Source organism: Lontra canadensis, unplaced genomic scaffold (assembly GCF_010015895.1).
Source record: "Lontra canadensis isolate GAN:19392208 unplaced genomic scaffold, GSC_riverotter_1.0 scaffold25, whole genome shotgun sequence".
Lineage (NCBI taxonomy): Eukaryota > Metazoa > Chordata > Mammalia > Carnivora > Mustelidae > Lontra > Lontra canadensis.
In genome coordinates this window covers 11,595,775-11,616,869 of record NW_022631019.1, presented here as the reverse complement: position 1 = coordinate 11,616,869, position 21,095 = coordinate 11,595,775, and the positions used below count along the sequence as shown (strand labels likewise).

At 59.9% G+C, this 21,095-nt stretch overlaps 2 protein-coding genes across 10 annotated transcripts in view; one reads left to right on the top strand and one right to left on the bottom strand.

The window, feature by feature from the left end:
- Window positions 1-2,957: 2,957 nt before the first annotated feature.
- MFAP2 (microfibril associated protein 2) lies at window positions 2,958-8,770 on the top strand. Its single transcript, XM_032863557.1, has 9 exons — window positions 2,958-2,980; window positions 5,206-5,281; window positions 6,287-6,373; window positions 6,547-6,573; window positions 6,672-6,758; window positions 6,872-6,916; window positions 7,670-7,757; window positions 7,969-8,042; window positions 8,252-8,770. Exons 2-9 carry the CDS (start codon window positions 5,245-5,247, stop codon window positions 8,353-8,355), a joined length of 549 nt encoding a protein of 182 aa, XP_032719448.1. The 5' UTR covers window positions 2,958-2,980; window positions 5,206-5,244; the 3' UTR covers window positions 8,356-8,770.
- Window positions 8,771-10,304: 1,534 nt separating this feature from the next.
- Window positions 10,305-21,095, bottom strand: part of CROCC (ciliary rootlet coiled-coil, rootletin) — a 47,800-nt gene continuing 37,009 nt past the window's right edge. For all 9 annotated transcript variants that reach the window (XM_032863549.1, XM_032863551.1, XM_032863548.1 and 6 more), the window contains 11 exons: window positions 20,264-20,636; window positions 16,577-16,746; window positions 16,345-16,465; window positions 15,906-16,069; window positions 14,359-14,574; window positions 13,466-13,690; window positions 12,926-13,075; window positions 12,479-12,679; window positions 12,167-12,298; window positions 11,225-11,404; window positions 10,305-10,555 (listed from right to left, as the gene is read on the bottom strand). In XM_032863549.1, the coding sequence (XP_032719440.1) occupies window positions 10,469-10,555; window positions 11,225-11,404; window positions 12,167-12,298; window positions 12,479-12,679; window positions 12,926-13,075; window positions 13,466-13,690; window positions 14,359-14,574; window positions 15,906-16,069; window positions 16,345-16,465; window positions 16,577-16,746; window positions 20,264-20,636 (2,019 nt within the window). In that variant the 3' untranslated portion in view covers window positions 10,305-10,468. The remainder of the gene's footprint in view (window positions 10,556-11,224; window positions 11,405-12,166; window positions 12,299-12,478; window positions 12,680-12,925; window positions 13,076-13,465; window positions 13,691-14,358; window positions 14,575-15,905; window positions 16,070-16,344; window positions 16,466-16,576; window positions 16,747-20,263; window positions 20,637-21,095) is intronic.

Here is a 21,095-nt window from a genome sequence, read left to right as displayed (position 1 = left end):
CCCCCTTCTCAGGGCCTCTGTGTGTTCATCGGACAGTCATGGTGTTTGCGGGTTGAGCGCACGCCTGGTGCCCCGTTAATCACCTTGTATTGTGGCGTCTTTCAGTCCTCACCACTAAAGCATCAGTCTCATCCCCATTTTACAGATACAGAAACTGAGGCTTAGAGGTCACACACTTAGTCAGAGGTGGGGCCAGATCACTTGGACTCCAGCATCACACTCCTCCATCCTGTGGGTCAGCAAGAGAAGGGCCATGCCTCCCACAAGTGCCAGCGCCTCCGAGGCTTTTAAGGACTGTTCCCTTCTGCCCCCCCGCCACGCCCCAGATCCCGGGACAAGTTTGTGGTCCGATTCCTCTCTTGGATGAAAATCCAGGCTCTGAGCCCACATCTCCCAACCCGAACCACGTGCCCTGTCCCCCGGGGAAGGGTGGGTGCTTCTGACCTCATCCCACCAGTGGGACACTGTCCAAGCCCTGCTCTGGAGAGGCAACTCGGTCATCTGGCCTGTCAGTGCAGGCAGGGCCAGAGAGAGCAGGAAAGAAAGACTGCTTCCTGCCCTGCAGACACCCTCGCCGACCTTATCACCCGAAGTCCTGGTGCCAAACCTAGCCTGCCCTCGCAGGAGCTCGGTCAATGTGGAATCAACCCGCAGAGAAGGGATGTGAGGTGTGAGAAAGCAATTTACAGTACGAGGTGTGTCCACAGACATGCGCCAAGCATGGCGGTGTCAATCAGCAACAGTTCAGGGTGGTAGGTGCTGGGCAGGGGGAGGCTGGAGGACACTGGGAGAGGCCTGGGTTTGAATCCCTGCTTTACCCCGAGCCGATTTAGTCACGCATTTATTGGACAGTCATGTGCCGGGTACAGGTGCTAGCACAGTAGACGAGAGACTTGGTCTCTGCCCGTGGACAGCATGTAACCTGGTGGGAGAGGCCAGCAGGGAAGGAGTGAGCCTCCAGGGTCGTTGCAAGAAGAGCACCCACACCCACTACCCCCTCCTCGCATAGCTGCCACCTCTGCTTGGGTCCTTAGGGCCAGGGGAGGGGGGAGAGGCAGCAGAGAGGATCTGGGGGCCAGGACACAAGAGTGGGGAGCTCAGGGGCCTCTGTTTCCCCCTTTTGTTGAGTGAAGGGAACAGCCTTTCTGCAAGGTGGTTTCCCCTCCTCCCCTAGTGGGCTTGGGCCTGACAGCAGCCAAGGGCTAAGGGGGAGGGGGCAGGGAGAGCTGTGCTGGCCCCCAGGGCCCATAGGGCTCCAGGTAACAGAAGTCCCTGCTATTCTGTAATAGACCCTGGAGAGGGGGTGGCGGATACTCATTCATTCATTCATTCATTCATTCTTTGGACAAACCAGTGCCAGGGAACAAACATGGGACATACAGAGTTTCTCTCTAATAGGCTTCGGAGTTTAAGGGACAGGCAGTTGTGGGTGCATGACTGGGGGGCAAGGAGATCCTATGTCCTCCCAGCCAGAGCTGCCACCTCAGGCCGAGGCTCCCCTGGTGAGGCAGGGCAAAGTTCTGCCCCAGAGGCAGGGGCCAGCACTGTCCCCCACCCCAGACAGTCTGCCCCAGGAGAACTGAGGGCATATTCATTCATTCCATTAATGTTTACTGAACAGCGGCTCTGAGCCTGGCACTGTGCCTAATGAGCATAAACAAGAGATGGGCAAGAACAGACTTTATGACTGTCTTCAAGTAGCCCCCAAGCTCCCGTGGGAGAGGAGCAGAATTCAAATGGCCACGGACAAAGGGCAATGGGACAGCTATGAGTCGCAAAGCAGAAGGTGCTTAGGGGCTGAACAGGGAGAAAAGGAAGGCTCCTCTGAGGAAGGGAGGGTTAGGTCTATCCCCTGAAGTAGGGGGGACCTCATCAGTGTTGCAGGAGGAAGAAACAGCTTGTGCAAATGTCCTGGGGCAGGCAGAGGAAAGGGTTTAGGGAGAGAAGGCCAAAAGGCCATGTGGCTGCTGGGAGACCAGGCAGGGAATGAGGAAGAGCCAGAGAAGATGAAGGGTGGGGTCCTGGGGGTAGGCGGTCACAGGCAAGTTTAGCTTTTTCCCCAGATACCCTGGGAAGCCAGTGAAAGGCTCTAAGTAGAAGGGAGCCAGCGTTTGCGGTGGATCAGGGAGGGCAGGGCCCATTTGAGAAGGCCTAGATTAGAGGTTATTACAGAGTCCAAGCAAGAGCTAATGGCAGCTTCCACCACAGTTGGGACCAGTGCGCAGGAGTAGTGGCTGGGTGCAGGACTGGGTGCTGGGCTGGGTGCTGGGCTGGGTGCAGGGGCAGGGAGCAAGGAACCCTGAGGGATTGGAAGGATGCTGGACCTCTGCCCAGAGGGGGACCTCTTGGAGAACCAGGCCTGGGGAAGGGTCAGGAGGGATGAATTTGGACTTGGATCTTCCTTGGATCCTTGTTGCTTTGGGGACATTCCTGGGGCCAGGCCTGGTAGCCTGTGGTCCATGCACAGACCTCAGTGCTGGTTCTCGAAGCCAGCCCCACCCTGGAGCTGGCTGCGGAGACCCAGAAGGCACAACCAGAGAGGCAGTAGGGAAAGCAGGTCAGGAAGGCTGTCCTGGAAGCAAGGAGAACCCAGAGGGGAGAGCTGCGTGGCTTTGGGTGAATCCCCTTTAGGGGACTCAGTTTCCTCCTCTGTGAAATGGGGTAACACGTACTCCAAAACCCACTTCACACCAGACCCCAGCCCAGACGTGGCGAGGAGATGGGGGAGACGTTCTGCTCACCTGAATTCTGAGCTGATGTGAGGGTGGCAGCTGGGGGCGCCTCCCCCAGGGCCGCCCCAGGCGGACTGGAGCCCCGCAGGCGCGAAAGGTGGACGGAGCTCGCGTTAGGACCCAGCGGCTCCGGGGTTGGAGGGCGGGCGCCGAGCCGTCGGGGGCCCGGAGGGGGGCTCGGAGAGAGCGGAGGGGCGGCTCCGCGGGCGGACTCGGAGCCGGCGGCGGCGGCGGAGTGACCCGACCAGGTAGGCGCGGGCCTGGCGCCGGGAGCGGCGGGGGCCATTAAGGGAACCCCGGTGGGGGGGTGCTGTGGTGGGGGGGCTCCTCAGGACCCCGGGCCTGCGGCCGGCTGCCAGGTTTCCTGAACCCAGGGCCGTCTGAGTAGATGCTAAGAGGGACTTAGGGGGTTTGGAGTCGCTTGGAGGGGGGCCCGAGTTTGGGGAAGTTTGGGGGAGCCCGAGTTGGGGCGTCGGGGCGTGGGAGTGGCTCTACTTTGCCCCGGGAGGCTGAACTGCCACTGTAGGGTGGGGGCGTTGGTCAGAGCCGCTGGGCCACAGCGGCTGAGAGACAAAGGGACACCCGAGACCCGAAGGGCGCGGGGAGCCTACGTACGAGCTCGCGGCTGATTGTTCCCAGATGTGCGCGGCCACATCTGGTCCCACCGCCCCCCCTCCCTGCCACTCCGCAACCAGCCTCCTCCCTACCCGGGGAGCATGGGGTGGGGGGGGGCTCTGAGGAGGCCCCGCTCATCCCCTCCTGCCCACCGTCGCATGGGGTGGGCTCCCCAGAAGGGGTAGGGGCCTCCTAAGCAGCACTCGGCCTCTCCTACACCCCAAAATCCATAGTATAGACAGAGGTGCTTGGAGATATGTTCCCCCCAAGAGGAAGGAGGATCCCTTACTCCCACCTTTGCCCTGGGGTTGGGGGTCCCTGCAATAATAAGCCTGGGCCTGAGTGCCAGACCTTCCCCGGGAGGGAGAGTCTATGCAGGAGGCTGAGAGGCCTAGGAGGGGTTTGGGGGACAGACAACCCCACCCCACTTCTAAAGCCCCTTAGGCCCCAGCTCCACCTGGCCTGGCGGCCATCAGTCCATGGGGACGATGAGGGGATAGTGAGGCCTTGTGGGGAGTGAGGAAAGAGCTCCAGGTATTTCAGTCCCGCCTACCGTGAGAGGCCAAGGGTTTTCAGAACAGGACTGTAGGGAGCCAGAGTACCCTGCCTCTGGGGCCGCTTGAGTCATGGGCCTCATCTCCTCCACCCCACCCACCCCACCCCAGTAAGGAAGGGAGTGGCGAGTGTATGAGCCAGCCGGGGGGGTCCCAGAAGGCTCAGGATTGGGAGGGAAGAGGGACCAATGCCCACGTTTCCTTCCCTCTCCCTAGATGCCCTGGGGCAGGCAGGTGTCCAGTTAGCTGTCTGGAAGAACTCTCTTTGCTGTGGTGGGAGGGGCCCTCCTGGATGGGGGAGCCCTGGGCTGTCGCCCAGCACCGCTGGAGAAGGATGACAGTCCAGTCCGGAGACTGCCTCCCACTGAGCCGGGACGGCACATGGGGAACCGTGGACCCTGCCAACCCCACGGTGTGGCCAGACACTGCCGTTCTTGAACTTCAAGAACCAGGGGAAGGCTAAGGACCACTTAGGACCCGCACAACACTTGTCATACCGTGCTGGGGGCTCAGAACCCCTGGGCTGGGTGACATCACGGCCCCTTCAGCGCTGCCCTTCCAGGATCCAGAGAAACTCCCCTCAGACTCCACCCTAAGTGCTTCCTGCCGCTGCAGACAAAATAGACCTTAGTCTCGTGAGTCTGTGATGTAGACAGCCAGGTCTTAGGAGGCCTGGAGGCCTGGCAGGAGAGAAATCTTCTGGGGGTGGGAGCCCTGCCCAGGCCTGGCTGCCCTTCGGCCCCTGGGGCCCATGCATGCATGTGGTTTCCTGCAGAGCAAGACACTCAGGGCCCTCTGGCTAATTGGGAACAGGTGGTGGGTTTGGTGTATGCTGTGGAGTCCCGGCTATGATGGTGGCTGAGCAGGGCCGGGGTCCTGAAGTTGGGTCTGGGGTCAGGGGTTCACATTAGTGCGTGAGACACCAGAAGGCGCTGAGTCAGAAGACGGGCATGGCTGTAGATTAGGAGAGTGGAGTCAGGCTAGTGGGGGACTAGAAAGTTCCCCCCGGTGAGAAGGGCAGGGTGGGTTCTACCCATTTGCAAGATCAACGCTGGAACAAGGTTGGAGGCCTTGTCCCTTGGGACCTGAACACCTGGTGGGCCACAGGGACAGCAGTTGTCCCTCCGTAGGCCGCCCCCCCCACCCCCCACCGCCCGACTCCCTGCCCTCCCTATGCCTGGCTTCTGGTCCGAGTGTCTTCTCCTCCTCCTCCTCTTCTGGGCTAGATGTGGGCGAGCAGAGGTGGGCTCCTCGGCCATGGGTGAGTGGGCCTGAACTAGAGCTTACCCTTCCTCTTCCTCTAGCTGTCCTGACACCAGCCCAGACGGCCTCACCTCGGAGCCATGAGAGCTGCCTACCTCTTCCTGCTGTTCTTGCCTGGTGAGTGGCTCCTGGGGCTGGCAGGGGGTGGGGGGCTCCCCCGGGGTGGGCAGAGGGTGGGAGCTGGCAGTAAGCCTTCATTGTGCCCTGTGGCCAGAACTCAGCTCCCTGGGTCACAGGGCCTCCTGACTCCTAGACCACAAACTAGACAGGCCAACCCCTCCCAAAGTCGGGGGCATCCCACGCCCTCATCCCAACCCCCCCACAGAAGCAGCCGGGCTGGGGCTCTGGAGACTGGGCACACACCCAGGCACCGGGAGCCCCTGCTTTTCTTCTAATGTACTAACCCTCCTGGGAACTGATGTGTAAGCGGGGAGAAGCACGCAAGGTAGGGAGTCTCTAGGTCTGGGTTCTAGACCCATTTGGGACCCAACTACCCTATATCATCTTGACTGTGGAGTGACCCCCAAGGCCCTGCCAGGTCTAACATTTATTCATTTAACAGATATTTGTTGAGCTCCTACTATGTGCGAGGCACGGGCCTAGACCCTGGGGATACAGTAATGAACCAGGCAGACACATCCCTGCCTTCATTGCGGCCCATCTAGGGACGGGAAGCTGCTGTATCAAGTCCCTGTGATAAATGTCAGTGTGTCAAGTGCTATGATGGAAATAAACAGAAAAATGGGATGGAGAGGGGTGGCTGGGCCAGTGAAGGCATCTTGGCAGAACTGAATTTTTAGTTGAGATCTGAAGGAAGAAAAGTTAACCAGATTGTAGGCCTAGGGAAAGTCAAATGCAAAGGCCCTGGGGCAGACAGGAGGATGCTGAGTTCCAGGAATAGTCAGAAAGCTACGATGGAGGGGACAGCCCAAAAGTCAGTAAGGTGACTTGGGAACAGGGAGTGTAAGGGCCTTTATGCTTGATGAATGAGTTTGGGTGTAGAATCGTAAGGTCTTACCTGCCTGCCCTTGGGACTTCTACCTATCCTCCCCAGATGTGCCTTGGGACCCCTGCTGTCCTTCCCTGCAGGACACCCCCTCATGCTTTGCTTCCTCATGGTAGGCCTGCTGGCTCAGGGCCAATACGACCTAGACCCACTGCCTCCGTTCCCAGGCCACGTCCAGTACACCCACTACAGTGACCAGATAGGTAAGGGCCTTGCCCTCCCCAGGTCTCCCCACACCCTGCCAGGGTGTGCCTGACTCAGCTGGGGACCCGGTGGGAAGGGGGTGGGAGTCCTGGGTTTAGTTGTGACCTTCTTGGCCCCTGGGACTGAGAGCTCGCCCAACCCCCGACAATTCCATATTTGTCTTTGTTCTCAGAAAACGCGGACTACTATGATTATCAAGGTAAAGCCAGGGCATAGAGCGGGGCAGGTCAGGTGGGTGGGCAGCTGGGTGGGGACTGGAGAGAAAGGAGTGGACCCTCTGATCATCCCCCATCTCAGAGATGACTCCCCGGCCCCCCGCGGAGCAGTTCCAGTTCCAGTCCCAGCAGCAAGTCCAACAGGAAGTCATCGGGGTCCCCACCGTAGGTAGGCTGCCAGCTCCTGTCAGCCGTGGGAGGGGCGGGTCTGTGCTGGGCTGGGGCAGGTCCTCGGAACAGACGCCCCTCAGTGATCTCTGCCGGCCCCTCTCCCAACACCAGTTCCAGGAAACGTGGAGACAGAGCCCACGGAGCCTGGGCCTCTGGGTAAGAGCTTCCCCGACCGCAGGGGAAACGGAGGCACGGCCCCCCAAGCTGGGGTAGAGTGGGGTGCGGTGCTGGTAGGACAGAGACAGCCAGGCCTTTGGCTTTTGCCGGGTAGATGGTAGGGTAGTGGCTTGCAGACTTGCCCCTGCTTTAGGCCAGAAACTCCAGGGCCCCTCGGGCAGCTCTGGGGGACCCCCTTGCCCCTGGGCTTAGCCGTAGGCTCAGGAAGGGCCCTCTACCCCCAGACACCGGGAAGGGGAAGGGGGTGCTGGGTGATGCTCATGGCAGGTGATGCCAAGAGGGGAGCCAAAGCCCCAGCCAGCCAGGCGAGCCCATGCTGCCCCCTCAAGCCTGAGGGAGCCAGACTGTGAGCGCTGCTCTCCCCTAGCGGAGCTCAGTGTTAGGGTGTGGTCCTGCGAGTCGCCACAGCCCTGGCCCGGTGGGTGGTTGGTGTGTGCTTCTGCGACCCTGGGCGTGTGGGCGTGGTTGGGTTTGAGCTTACAGGCTTCCAAGTGTGGTTGCAAATCTGTGCCCATATAAATACATTGTATAAAACCCGGCGGCCCCTGGGGGCTCAGCCGTGCTGTCTGTGCAGCTGTGCGTGCCCCTGTGTGTGTGCGTCCCAGGCCAGAGGGCGCAGGGTGGACCTAGACCCCCATAGGACAGCCAGTCTTGGTGGGCAGTGTTGGGGGCGCGCCCCAGCACGGGGCCCCAGGCTGCAGCCGCTCAAGTCTGATCCCGCCCCTCACCCAGACTGCCGGGAGGAGCAGTACCCGTGCACCCGCCTCTACTCCATTCACAAGCCTTGTAAACAGTGTCTCAACGAGGTCTGCTTCTACAGGTGAGCACACGCAGGGCAGTGGGGCGGGGAGGCAGCCGGGGCGCAGGGCAGGCAGCAGCATCCAGCCGAGGTGGGACTTGAGGGAAGCACAAATCCTGAAGTTGAACTCGACCCTGGTTGAGCTCTGACCTCGGAGTCAGGATGTGCAGGCTCCCCCAGTGGGGCTGGGTGACGGTGGCGTGACACCACCATCCCGGCTCCGTGTCCCCAGCCTCCGCCGCGTATACGTGGTCAACAGGGAGATCTGTGTCCGCACGGTCTGTGCCCATGAGGAGCTCCTTCGAGGTAGGAAGGCCTGCCCCCCTAGACCCCTCCCCGCTCCGCGCCCCGTGGTTATGAAGCACGTGTTCTGTGCTGGGGGTCACGGCTGGGGGACCCTGAGCTCCCTCCTGGCTGCTTAGCCTCGGAACGTTCTCTGCCACGGGGTGGGGGAGGGGCAGTGGTTTTCCAACACCCAGCCTCACCCTGACCCCAGCTCTTTGCCCCCACCGCAGCTGACCTGTGTCGGGACAAGTTCTCCAAGTGCGGGGTCATGGCCAGCAGTGGCCTGTGTCAGTCCGTGGCAGCCTCCTGTGCCAGGAGCTGCGGGGGCTGCTAGGACGGAGCTGGCAGCCCCGCGCCCCGGACCTTCCTCGGATCCGGGGCCCTCAGGCCCTGCCTGACCTGGTGCTTTTCTCCCCAGCCTCACATTCCTTTTATTCTGTAAAGTTAGTGGACTGTGGCCCCGGGGCTTCGTCTCAGGCCCTTCTCCCAGCCTGCGGCCATCCCTGGAACACAAGGCAGGGGGCTCCCCATTGTCCAATGTTTGCCCCCAGATGAGGGGCATCCCAGGTCTCTCGGTGGGACCGGGGCCTCTGATGTGCCTTTTCAGTCCTTGTGAGGACAGTCCCCTGGCCCCCCAGCCCCTCGAGGTAGGCTATGCCCCTCACCCCAGCTGGTCTGCTTGGGTTTCCTACAGTTCCCGGGCATAGACCACCTTTGTTTTATATAAAATTAAAATTGTTTTTACAAAAGATTCGGTCATTTTTTGGTTGGGAGGACAGGGCAGGTGGCCAGCTACCTCCAACACTGCTTGTCCTCATTGAGAGGCTGCCTGGCCCCCTGGGACAAGGGACCGTTTGGGTGACCTGTGGCCTTGCCTCTGCGGTCCCAGTCCTGCCTCCTTGATCACCGGCTTCAGCGGACCCACCCAGAAAGATGGACTGTGACAACCTCCCCACCCAGGGTCTGTGGGTCATTGCGGGGAGGGGGAGATACAGCTTCTTTATTGTCCAGGCTGCTTGGTGAGGGCGTGAGTTCCTGTCATCAGAGGGATACAAGCCCAGACCGGAAGCTGCCCACACGCAGGCATAAAGTACGTCTAGGATATAAAGCAGGAGGTCAAGGTAGGTGGACTTAGACCCACCTTTGGGCGGGGAAGGCTGATGGTCAGAGGGTAGAAGTAGGCCAAGGCCTTAGAATGCCTCCCTCTGACCAGCACACGAGGACCAGGCTCCCCCTGTCTGACCAGCACACCCTCCCAACAGGCCTGCGTGGTGGGGCCTGGTAATGTCTCTAACAGACCAGAAGCCCAGGGGCATCAGTGACCCACCCAGGGTCCACAGCTGGAGGTGGCAGAGCTGGGGCAGAGCCTGACTCCACTGGACTCCAGGGAGGAGAGGAATGTCTCCTCGCCAACACTGAGTGCCTTGCACACGAACCTCCTCACGACCCCCCTGCAAGGTGTGTGCCCATTTTACACACAAGCAAACCGAGCCTCCAAGAGGTTGTGCTGCTTCGCCAGGCTCACTCGGTGGAGCCAGGACAAGACCCTATGGTCTCTCCCAGGCCTGCACTGTCTGGACCTCCTGCCTGTGTCCAGAGGGGGACCCTGTCCTGAGGAGGGGCCAGAGCGCTGTGGCTGGAAGGAGTGCAGTTTGGGTCACAGCCGCATTTGTTGCCTGGGACAGGTGGCACAGGACCTCAGAGCCCTCCCCAGGCCGACAGCCTGGGAGGCTGGGAAGTGCCACAGCCCTTCTCAAGCCTCCCAGCACTTCTCAAGCCTCCCCTCCCTGTGTACCTCTGGCCAGGGGCCTCATCCCTCCCGGCCCAGGCCCCGGTGTCCCCCTCCTGGCCCCTCCAATCTCTCAGGTGCAGAAGTGAAGAGACACGTCTACACAAACCGTTTTTAGAAAATGAGGTCTCCTTGCTACAAAAAAACACAATAGTTCTGAACCGTTAACACTGTAAAAAGGTATAAAAATACATGGACTCTGAACTCTGAGGAATTTCCTGACAAACACTCCGAACTAAGGCAGAGAGACCTCTGGAAAGCTGGGGGAGGGCCCAGGTCTCTGACTCCCAGGCTCCCCTCCTCCTTCCCATGAGCCCATGCCCCAGGGCCAGCCAAAGACAAGGGGGGGCTCTCCTTTACCCCGGGCTTCGGGCTTCGGCTCAGCCACTCAGAGAGGCTCTCACAGGGCCTGGAGGCTCATCGCAGGGGAGGGGCCAAACTGAGGTGGGACCCACAGGTGAGGCCACAAAGCTGCTCCTCAGAGCAGACTCCTCAGAGTCCCCAGCCTTTGGCCCTCAGCGCTGCCACCTGGCTCCTCCCCACCCCCCACCAAGCTCTGGTGGCCTGGCAGGCCGGGGCCTGGGCGGACCCTGCAGACGGGGGGCTGCGGTCCTGCCCCGGCTGCGGCTGTTCTCTAGGATGCCAACCAGGAAGGGGCTCATTCCCCTGCGGGGCCGGACATGGGGGAGAAGGATGCTGAGCTCCTCCGAAACTGCTGTTCCAACTGTCCCTTCAGTGTGGACACCTGGAGAAGAAAGAGAAGATGGCGGCTCAGGCCACCAGACTAATGTCAAAGAAGGGGGGGATGGAGGGATGGGGGGGTGGCTGCAGCCAGGGCCCCACAAGGGACCCAATCCTGCCTATTTCAGGAAAAAATGCTTCCTTCCCCTCCCATTCCGTCTCACATGGCAGCTGGCTCTCTCCTGACCGCTCCTCGCATCTCCGCAGGGGCCACCTGTCCCCACTTGCATCATTAAGGCAGTCCTGGTGCTAGCCCGACTCAGGGAACCCATGACCCAGGCCTGGCCTACCCATGCACAGGTCGGTTGGGGACAGCTGGGAAGAGATCTGGGACCCAGGCTGGTTAGTCAGCATCATCCCTGGGACTTCTGCTGTTGCTCTCAGGAAAAAAGTCCCCTTTTCTCTATGGTGGGTCGTTGGGATGACCTAGGCTGGGGCTGCTCATGCCACCTGTGCCACCCAGGGGACAGCCATGAGGACAGCAGAGCCACAGCAGGGGGCCGGAGTTCCAGTGACATCACTTGGGCCCGTGTCTGGCCATGACGGATACCAGCGTGGGTCCCCGATCAGACCAACTGATCAGACCAACTGCTTCTACCCGAGGTCAGGGCCAGCCCTCTGCGGCTCCTCCCCCTCCTCCCCCCTTCCACATCCCGGGGAGGGGCCCGAGTACCTGCTCCTCCAGGCCCCGCACCCGCTGCCGGTGGGCCCGCTCCCTCGCCTCCAGAGTGCGCTCTGTCTGCACCTGGGCACTGCGCAGGTGCTCCACCTCCTGCTGCAGCTCCCGCTGCTGCTGCTGCTCCTCGGCCTCTAGCCGGGAGGGGCTCTGGGCCTCCAGGGCCGCCACTTGGGCCTGTGGGAGCGGCAGCTGGTCAGGGGTCTGGCTCTGTGCGCGTGTGCCGTGTGTGCGTGCAAGGGGATGTCAGGCACCTCCCGGAGCCTAAAGGCCCCTCGGGGCAAAGTCAGTGCAGGCAGGGGGTGCAGGAGAAACCCTTGTTTGTCTCCCATGTTCCTGGCCCACCTGGTCTGCAAATCTTGGGTCAGGGTACCTAGTGAGCCCCGCTGACAGGCGTGCACCCATGCGCGCGTGCACACACACAGATGTAGTCAGAGACAGACCCACACGCACACAGAGGCACAAAAGCAAGCACGTAAACACTTACTGTGTTCATATCGATGCACGCATATGTGCAAAGCCCAACACTCCTACATACATCTACAGACAGGAAGACATCTGTACAGAAAGACACACACACACACGTAAAACACATTCCTAATACTTGCACTTGCCACATCCATGCGCAAGGCTCAGGAGACATGCACGAGAATACTCCCAGGCACACTCACACCTCTACATGCCCAGAGCACACACACAGGCTCACATACTAACTGGCATGTCTTTTCTCTCCACGCTGGGAGGACCCCTCCCTCCGGGCCCTGGCTCTGGGCTGCCCCCTCCAAGGGTCCAGACTTAGGGGGTTATGGAGGCTGAGGAGCCTGGACCGGCTGAGCCATCAGCAGCTCCTGGGCTGGTTCGGCACTCAGGCCGAGGGCAGGGTGGGAGGTGGGGCCTGGCTCCAGGGCTCGGGAGAGAGAGGGTGGCCGGGGCCTGAACCTCCAGCAGCTGGATCTGCTTCTGGGCCTCAGCCAGCTCCAGCTCGGCCCCCGTGAGCGTGCGGTCCAGGCGGCCCCTCTCCGCATTCAGCCGCACTGTGTCCTCGTGGCTGCGAAGCTTCTCGCGCTCCACCTGCACAGGGAGAGCAGGAGGGCATCAGGGGGCCCCGGGAAGGAGGGAGGGAGGTCCCACGAAGAGGGGTCAGGTTAGAGGCAGCAAGACCAGGGGCCGGGGTCGGGGGGCACACAGCCAAAATCAACCCCGGCTAGGACCCAGAGGAAGGCAGGGGAGGGCCCCGGAGGCTCAGCCCACCTTGTCCAGCATCCTCTTGAGGGCCAGGCGGTCCTTCTCCAGCCGCAGCGCTGACCGCTCCACCTCCCGCTTCTCAACCTCCAGCTGGCCGAGGGCGCCCTGCAAGCCGTCCAGGCGCTCCTGCAGTAGCCGCCGCTCGTCCCGCAGCTTCTGGACCGCGTGCAGGGCCGCAGCCTCAGCCTCCTGGCGCTGCCGCAGCACCTGAAAAAGCCAGCGAGCCGCCAGTGCGGCCAAGCCTCCCGAAGCCGGTCAGACAGCTACCAGCTGAGGCCGCCTCTCCCGGCCTCAGCTTCTGCATCTGTGTAATGGGGGCGGGGGCTGAAGGAACCATGCTTCCCCATGGGAGGCTGAGCCGAGATCGGGGAGGAGGTTGGGATAAGGAAGGTCCCTCTCCATCTGGAGGGCTTCGGCATCCTGGGGACAGAAGGGACCCATCCCGGCCCTCACCTCCTGGAGCTGTTGCAGCTGGCCCTCGGCCTCCGCCCGCTGCAGCTCCAGGTCCGCCAGCTCGCCCCGCATCGTCTGCACCTGCTCGGCCAGGGAGCTGCTCTGCTTGCGTGCCTCGGATAACGCCTGACGGGCGGCTTCCAGCCGTTCCTGGGGGACAGGGGCTGGTGGTACCAGGAGGGAGCAAAGGCTCCCCTCTACTCTACCTCTGGGTCAGGGTCACAGCCCATAAAACAGCTCCAAAATCTTATCTGGAGGGCAAGGCAGATGGCAGCCCTGGCCCATGGACCTACATAAGGTGGGGATCCCTCAGACCCCAGCTCTGTCCTATCAACCCTGCCTCTGGGTCCCTGTAAGCCTCAATGAGTAGACTTATTCTCTTACTGCCCCCCCACCCCCGCTCCAAGCTTCACTGACTGGCTCCCTAGGGTTCCCAACTGATGGCCCCAGGGGCTGGCTCTCTGTCAGGGTCCCTCCAAGCCTGCCCTTGATGGCAAACTCTCACTGAGCCCACCCCGAGCCAGGCCCCGGAATCCATACTTGGAGCACTTGGCGGTCATGTTCGCAGGCAGTGAGGGCCTTCTGCAGGTGCAGATTCTTGTCCTGGGTGCTGGTAAGGCTGGCATTATTCTGGGCCAAGGCTTCGGTCAGGCCCTGCACCTTGTCCCGCAAGGCCCCCTCGCTCTCCTCCACCTTGACCAGAGCCCCACTCAGCCGATCCACTGTCAGCTGCAGGGTCCCTGCCTTCACCTCACTGTCTGCCACCTGGCAGGAGGACACGGAGGACGGTAAGGTGGCTCTGCTCTCACCAGGGCCTCCAGCAAGGAGGCTGAACCCAAGCCAAGCCCCTCCCACTCTGCCTCGGCCTTCATCACTGATGCTCATTGTTTCCATGTGCTCCCGCTGGCTCAGCCCACTGCAACCAGGGCCCTGGCTCACTGCTGCTTAACGTCCCTCCCCTGGAGTGCCACCCACCTGGTTGTCTCAGACCCCATGGTCTCCTCCCTGCTATAGAAGAGAGAAAATAACCACCACAGCCTCCACAACCTGGAAATGTTCTGAGTTCTTGACTTTGGCAGGTGACCATGCAGGGCTAGCAGAGTTCCTGAACATTCTAGAGCTGAGCTTCCTGGCAGCCAAGGCAAAAAGGGACACGAGTGGAATCTACATCTCTAACTTGTCCCACCTACTTCCTAGGTGGGAAGCAGACTTCCTAGACTCTGTTGTGAGAGTCTCACACTCTAATTTTGTCTGTTTCTTATTAGCTATGTTGACCTTGGGTGACGAGGTCACCTCTGAACCCCTGTCTGTCCGTCCATGAAATGAGGATGACGCTTGCCTCACAGGGCTGTTGGGAGTATTACGTGGTCCCTGTGAAGCACCTGGCACTGGGCGTGCGGACGAGAAGCCTCCAGGCGGAAGTGGGGACCCACCTGTCTCTGCAGGGAGTCTACCCGGTCCTGCAGGACCTGGGCCTGGGCCTCACGGTCACTCAGGCCTAGGCGGCTGCGCTGCAGCTCCCCCTCCAGTGAGCGCCGCTGCAGCTCCAGCTTGATGGTGCGGCTCTCGGAGGCGTCCAGCACCTCCTTAAGGCGCCGCTTGTCGCTCTCCAGCTTCACCTCGTTGGCCTTCATCTTGCTGATCTTCTCCTGGGGGTACGGAGGGGTCAGGCCCCGGCTGCCCTGCTGCCCCACACCCCCCATCCCCTCAGGACCCGCAGGAGAAAGTGCGGAGCGGCCTTGAGGTGGCTGGTCCAACTACTCCCTGTGTGACCTGGGGCCAGCCTGTGACCCTCCTGAGGCCTCAGTCAACCCACATGTTTGCAGGATGCGTTGACCTGAGAATCTCAGAGTATGTTCTGGTTTGGGCTGAGTGTACCAGGCTTTGTGATCCAGAATTCTCTTTTTCCGCTCTGTGGCCCTATTTCAAATATGTATAGTGGGAGACTACACTGCCTGGGGAGGGGTACCACAAGGTATTCACAGAGCCCTGGGGAGGACGGAGGGAGGGTAAAAATGCAGATTCCAGGGCGACCCTGCTCTGCTGCCTCACTCCCCAGAAGCAGGCCCAGAAGCTGCAACTGTGGGACCTGAGCAGAGCCGGGTAGGAGCCCTGGGCCCCACCTGGTTTTAGGGGATGGTGTTCTTCCCCTCACTTGGGGTCAGACAATAAAGGAAACTTGAGAAGTGGGGACAGGAAAGGAAGACAGATTCCCATCCCATTACATCCGATACAACCCTGCCCTGTGCCCGGCCCCTCTGCCGCCGTGCTCAGAGCCCCAATGCAGCCATGTCTGGGCCCGGCAGCCCCACGCTGGCCCCTGCCCAGCTTTGTTCCTGGCCTCCTCCTGCGGCCCCTGTGGCTGGGCCCGAGGCCAGAGCTGGAACCACAGACATAACAATCCAGCTCAAACTTGACCTGGAGCCAGAGGCAGGGGGTGGGCTGTGGGGGCAAGGCTGGAGGGCTAAGGAGAGAGGGGGGAAGGAGCGAGGGGATCTGTGGCTGTGAGAAAGGCTCAAGGCTTTGGTGGCCTGGACCGTCACTACCAGGGCCAGGGTGTCCTGCCCCAGACAGACAGACACACACACACGTACACACTTGTATGGCTATACAGAGGAAAAAGAAATGGTCCCCCGAACACCATACGTTATTTCCATCTCCAGGAGACAATGGCTGCTCTCCCCCATTCACAGAGGAAGAAAGTGAGAGTGGGCAGGGCAAGCCCCCGGACCAGGACTAGAATCCAGGCTTTTCTCCATCGGGCTCAAAAGCCCAGGACTTTTCTTCTACAGCCTAGGGACCCCGGGGAGGAAGGGGAGTGTGGAAGCTGAACGTGCTTCTGGGCGGAGTCCCAGGCTGGTCACGTTCACGGGCGCCGGGCCCCAGGCTGACAGCAACAGAGAGGCACAGTAGGACCCACAGCCGCAGCGGAAGCGCACACGGACTCCCCCTGCCCCTGTGGCCCTCGGCTCCTGCCTACCTGGCTGGCCCGGAGCTCACTCTCCGTGGCCTGCAGGCCCCTCTCCAGGGCAGCCACCTGGTCCAGGGCGGCCCGGCGCTCCCGCTCGCTGCGCCGCACACTCTCCTCGCGCTCCGCCAGCTGTGCCTGTGCCCCGCTCAGCCGGCCGTCCGCACCTCGCCGGGCTGCGGACCCCCAGCCCCGTCAGGCCCGGCCTGGCCGCCAGACACCTGGCCTGCCCGCCCCCCAACCCACCACAGGGCCCTCAGGGGTCTGCCAGTCTGGACACATGGAGTGGGGCTGCCCAAAGCCAGTGGGGCCCCCCAAAGGAGACAGGTCCCCAACTCAGGTCACGATGGCCAGGGCTGGGACGCAGGAGCGGTTAGGGCCAATCCCACAGGTCCCACTGCGGCTGCTAAGAGCAGAGAGAGCAGAGCAAGGACCCAGGGTGGACACTCACCTTCTTCACTCTCGGCCACAGCCTTCTGCAGCTGCCTCACCCGTGACGTCGCGTTGTCCCTCTCGGCCTCCATCTCGGCCAGCTGGCGACTCAGGGTGCTCATCTGGGCCCGAAACTCATCCTGAGGCCCCAGCGTCCGGGGGAAGGGAAGACCTCGGTTCTGACAACCCGAAGCATCCCGGAGGACCCTGGACACCCGGTTCCCTCTCCAGCCGCTCACACCCAGCCTCACCCGTTGTCTCTGCGCACTCCGTAGCTCCTGCAGGAAATCCCGGAGGGCCCCCCGCACCGCCTCAGGGTCCAGGTCTGGGGATGCTGGGGAGGTGGCAGGTCCTGGGGATGGTGGCTCAGACCCAGGGCTACGTTCCAAGGGGCTGGGGCTGTAGAACCCTTCGCCACTTCCTAGGGGAGGAGGCACGCTTAGCAGTGAGGGAGCCCTGGCCTCTCCTGCCTGGAAGGGCCCTGCGGGCTCTGTGTGCACCGCCTCACTCACCTTGCCGCACCCAGCAGCTCACATGAGCTTCCTGCACTATGCTGGGGCTCTCCCCCTTTTGCGGAACCCTTCCCAGCCCCCACGGCCCTCAGAATAAGCCCCAACTTCCTTGCCATCACACAGAGGCCCTGCTGCTCACCCTAGCACAGCCCTCACTTTTACAAGCGGTCCATTCCACATCACCCTCAGGTCCCAAGTTCTAGAACATTCCCTCCTCCCTTCTCTCCCCCTGGCTTCTCTCTGCCTGGCCCATTCCTTTAGGCCTGCTCCCCAGAGGTGTCCCCAAACCCAGGCTGGGTTGGGGTGAGCTCATCACCCCCTCATAAGGCACCGAGATCTGCCTCCCCACCCAGACCAGGAGCACTGCGAGGGCTGCACCCCCAGGGCCCAGTCCAAAGGTGGACACTCCACCCCCGCACCATCTCCCTGCAGTGCAGGCACCGCCTCTTCTGGCACCCTAGTCCACCTTCACGATAATTCTCTGAGAAGGACCAACGACCCCCCTGCACAGGCCGGACAGGCTCAAAGCAGTTAAGGAATTTGTTTGGTCACAAAGCTGGGACGATCCCAAGCTGAGATGGGGAACCAGGTAAAGCCCTATTTCCAGGCAGAAAGATAAACTCTTGCTTTAAGAGGCGGGAGGGGCAGTGAGCACAGAGACAGGGTGGCACCTGGAGGCCAACCGCGGAACTGCAGGGCAGGGTGTCAGCCTGTCCCCAGCATCCTCTTGCCTTTGCTTCCATTGATATAATAAAATATAATTAATTTTTGTATGTTGACCTTGTTTCCAGCAAAATTACTAAAGTTTCTTATTTGTTCTAACAACTGATTGTAGCTTTCCTATATTTTCTACATAGAAAAATCACGTGATCTGTAAATAGTGGCAAGTTTGTTTCTCCCTTCCTGAACCTTACCATCGTAATTCTATGTTTCTTACCATAGTGTGCTGGCTAGGACCTCTGAGACTTCCGAAACAATATTAAATAGAAGGATTAAATGTAGTATTTGCTATAGGGTTTTGAAGATCTAGTTTATCAGTTAAGGAAATCTTTTTCTAGTTTTCCCAGAGTTTGGATCATAATTGGATGTTGTATTTTATCTAATGCTTTTTCTGCGTCTATTTTGATGGCCTAACCATCTTTAAGTGTACAGGTCAGGGGCATCAATTATATTCACATCGTCGTATGTCTATCACCACTATTTCCAAATATTCTCCATCACCCCTATTTGGGGTTGAACTATGTCCCCCCAAAACTAATAGGTTGAAGTTCTAACCCCTGGTACCTGAGAATGTGAATTTACTTGGGAGTAGGGTTGTTGCAGATGTAATTAGTTAAGATGAGGTCCTGGTGGAGTAGGGTGGGCCCCTGATCCAGCACATCCGTGTCCTAATATAGAGGGGAAATCTGAAGGCTGGAGTTCTGCTGCCACATGCCTAGGAACTACAAGCAGCCAGGAGATCTGGAATAGACCCTTCCCTAGCGACTTCGGAGGGTGCACAGCCTGGCCAGCACCTTGATCTCAGACTTCTGGCCTCCAGAATCATGAGACACAAATTTCCGTTGCCTAAGACACTCAGTTCACAGGGGCGCCTGGGTGGCTCAGTGGGTTAAAGCCTCTGCCTTCGGCTCAGGTCATGATCCCAGGGTCCTGGGATCGAGCCCCACATCGGGCTCTCTGCTCAGCGGAGATCCTGCTTCCTCCTCTCTCTGCCTGCCTCTCTGCCTACTTGTGATCTCTGTCAAATGAGTAAAATCTTAAAAAAAAAAAAAAAAAAGACACTCAGTTCACGGTACTTTGTTTTGGCCAAGCAAACAAATGTGCACAGCCTCAAACAGAAACTCGGTACCCACTAAGCAATAACTCCCAATTCTCCCCTTCCCCCCGTGCTGGGCCCTGGGGACCCCAAATTTACTTTCTGCCTCTATGAAATGTGTCTTTTCGAAGCATTTCATATAAGCTGAATCAGACTACACTTGCCCTCTCGTGACTGGCTTCTTTCACTTAGCATAATGTCAAGACTCATCCATGTTGTAACGTGTCAGAATGTCACTGTCTTTTTGAGAGAGAGAGAGTGAGAGTGAGAGCAGTGGGGAGTGGGGCTGGCAGTGAGGGGCAGAGGGACAGAGAGAATCTCAAGCAGACTCTGCTCAGTGCGGGGCCCGATGCAGGGCTTGATCTCGTGACCATGAGATCATGACCTGAGCTGAAGTCAAGCCTCCGACGCTTAACCGACTGAGCCACCCAGGCGTCCCTGGCATTGCTTTTTAAAGCTGAATAACGTTCCTCTGTATGGATACACCACATTTTGTTTATCCGTTCATCTGTCCGTGGAGACACTGGCCGATTCCACCCTTTGGCTACCGTGAATAGTGCTGCTATGGGCGCACACGTACCCGTTCCAGTTCCCTTTTTCAGTTCTTTGGGTTATAACCTAGGGGTGGATCTGTGGGGGCCCACGGTAACCCTAAATTTTCCGAGGAACTGCCAACTATCTTCTACGGCAGGTAAAAGTACATTCTCACTAGCAACGTCTTTGATACATTTGTCCTTATGGATTCGGAGCCCTTACTACCACCCAGGACATTCTCTATTTCATTTATATACCGCATTTATTGTCTGCGGCTCCCATCCCTAGACTGCAAACTCTGTAAGGGCAGAAATGCTAGTCGTTCTGTCTACTGCTCCGTCCAATTGTATTCAGCACATGGTAGGTGCTTAATAAATACTGAGTGACTGAATGAATGGGATCCTGGGGCTATATCTGTGCTTTTGAAGAGGCAACGACTCAGTATCCCAGAGTCAACTGCCGGCAGGGTTAAGATGGGGATAGGCCCTAGGATGGCCTAGAATAGGCCCTAGGAATCAAGATTAGGTCAGGCAGAGACCAGGTGGATGCTCACACCCCCTGAAGCACAGGGCTGACATTCCCAGGGTCACTGGGAGCAAATGGGACTGGAAGGATGTCTGACGAAGTTGCTGGAAGGGCTCGTAGGCTGGGTGTGTATCTGTCTGGCTGTGATGTTGTGGCTGTGATGTCACAAGCCTAGAATGGAGGTGTGTCAAGTTAGGGGTGGAAGACTGCGGAGGATGGGGTGCTGATGGGGAGACGGTGAGCATCGATTCTATTAGATGGAGCCTCAAAGACTCGGAGTCAGGGGCCTTAAGACGCATCACCATCGCCCCCATGAAGCAACAAAGGGAGCACGGATCAGCGAAGGGGAGGAACCTTGGCAGGTTCCCCAAAGGGAAGGAAAGTGACCTGGGGGCGGGATTGAGACTCAGCGTCCAGGAGAGGTGCAGCCCCGCCCCCAACGGACTCTGGGGTGGAGCAGAACTAGACGGGGGTGTGGCCAGAGGCGGAGACTCCACAAGACACACACCCCCGCCCCCCCCCTTTCCCTCTGCCCTCCGCTCTCTCCTCACCTCCAGCCGGTGCACTCCGGGCGGGAGAGCCTGGCGAGGGCACCGGGGCCGGGCTGGGGGAGCGCCCAAGGCCCAGGCCCCGGCGCAGGGCTGAGCGCAGGCCGCCCAGCTGGGCCTCGGCCGCGCGCCGCTGCGCCTCCACGCGGGCCAGCTCGGCCTCCAAGCCTTGAGCCCGACCTTCGGCCGCGCTCAGCCGCAGCCCCAGCTCCGCCGCCTCGGCCCGCGCCGCCTCCAGCTTCAGCTCCAGGCTGCGGGCGTGGTCTAGCTTCTGCTTTTCAGCGCTGCGCGCCTCCTCCAGGGAGCCTAGCAGGCCTCGCTCTCGGGCCCGGAACTCGCCCTCTTGCTCCTGCAGCTTCCTCTGGGCCCCCTGGACCTGTAACAGGCAAGGCCGAGATGTGGGGGTCAGTAGGGCCTCCCCCAACCGGGGGCCCTGCCTCCCAGGTCCAGCCTGGAGCCCAGCCCCCCAAAAGCGGCTTGCACAACACCTGGTTTTTAGTGGTCCCCACCCAGGCAGGATGTGCAGGAAGAACCCTGGGAGTGTGGGAGTTAACTGCTAGAATTTGTTTTTTCTCTTCCTTCTCTGTATATGCCTTGTAATATACACAGTTTCTTAGCAATAAACTAACAGCCAACACTTACATAGATAGGGCTTAACAGTGCCAGGCACTAAATACTTTGCAAACAACTCCAATTACCACTGTGAATCATCCCCGTTTTACAAATGAGGAAACTGAGGCATACAGCAGTTGTATAACTTAATGGAAGGCCACACCGCTACTAAGTTGAGAGCCAGGATTCAAAGCCAGGCACACAGGCTCCACAGGCTGTTCTT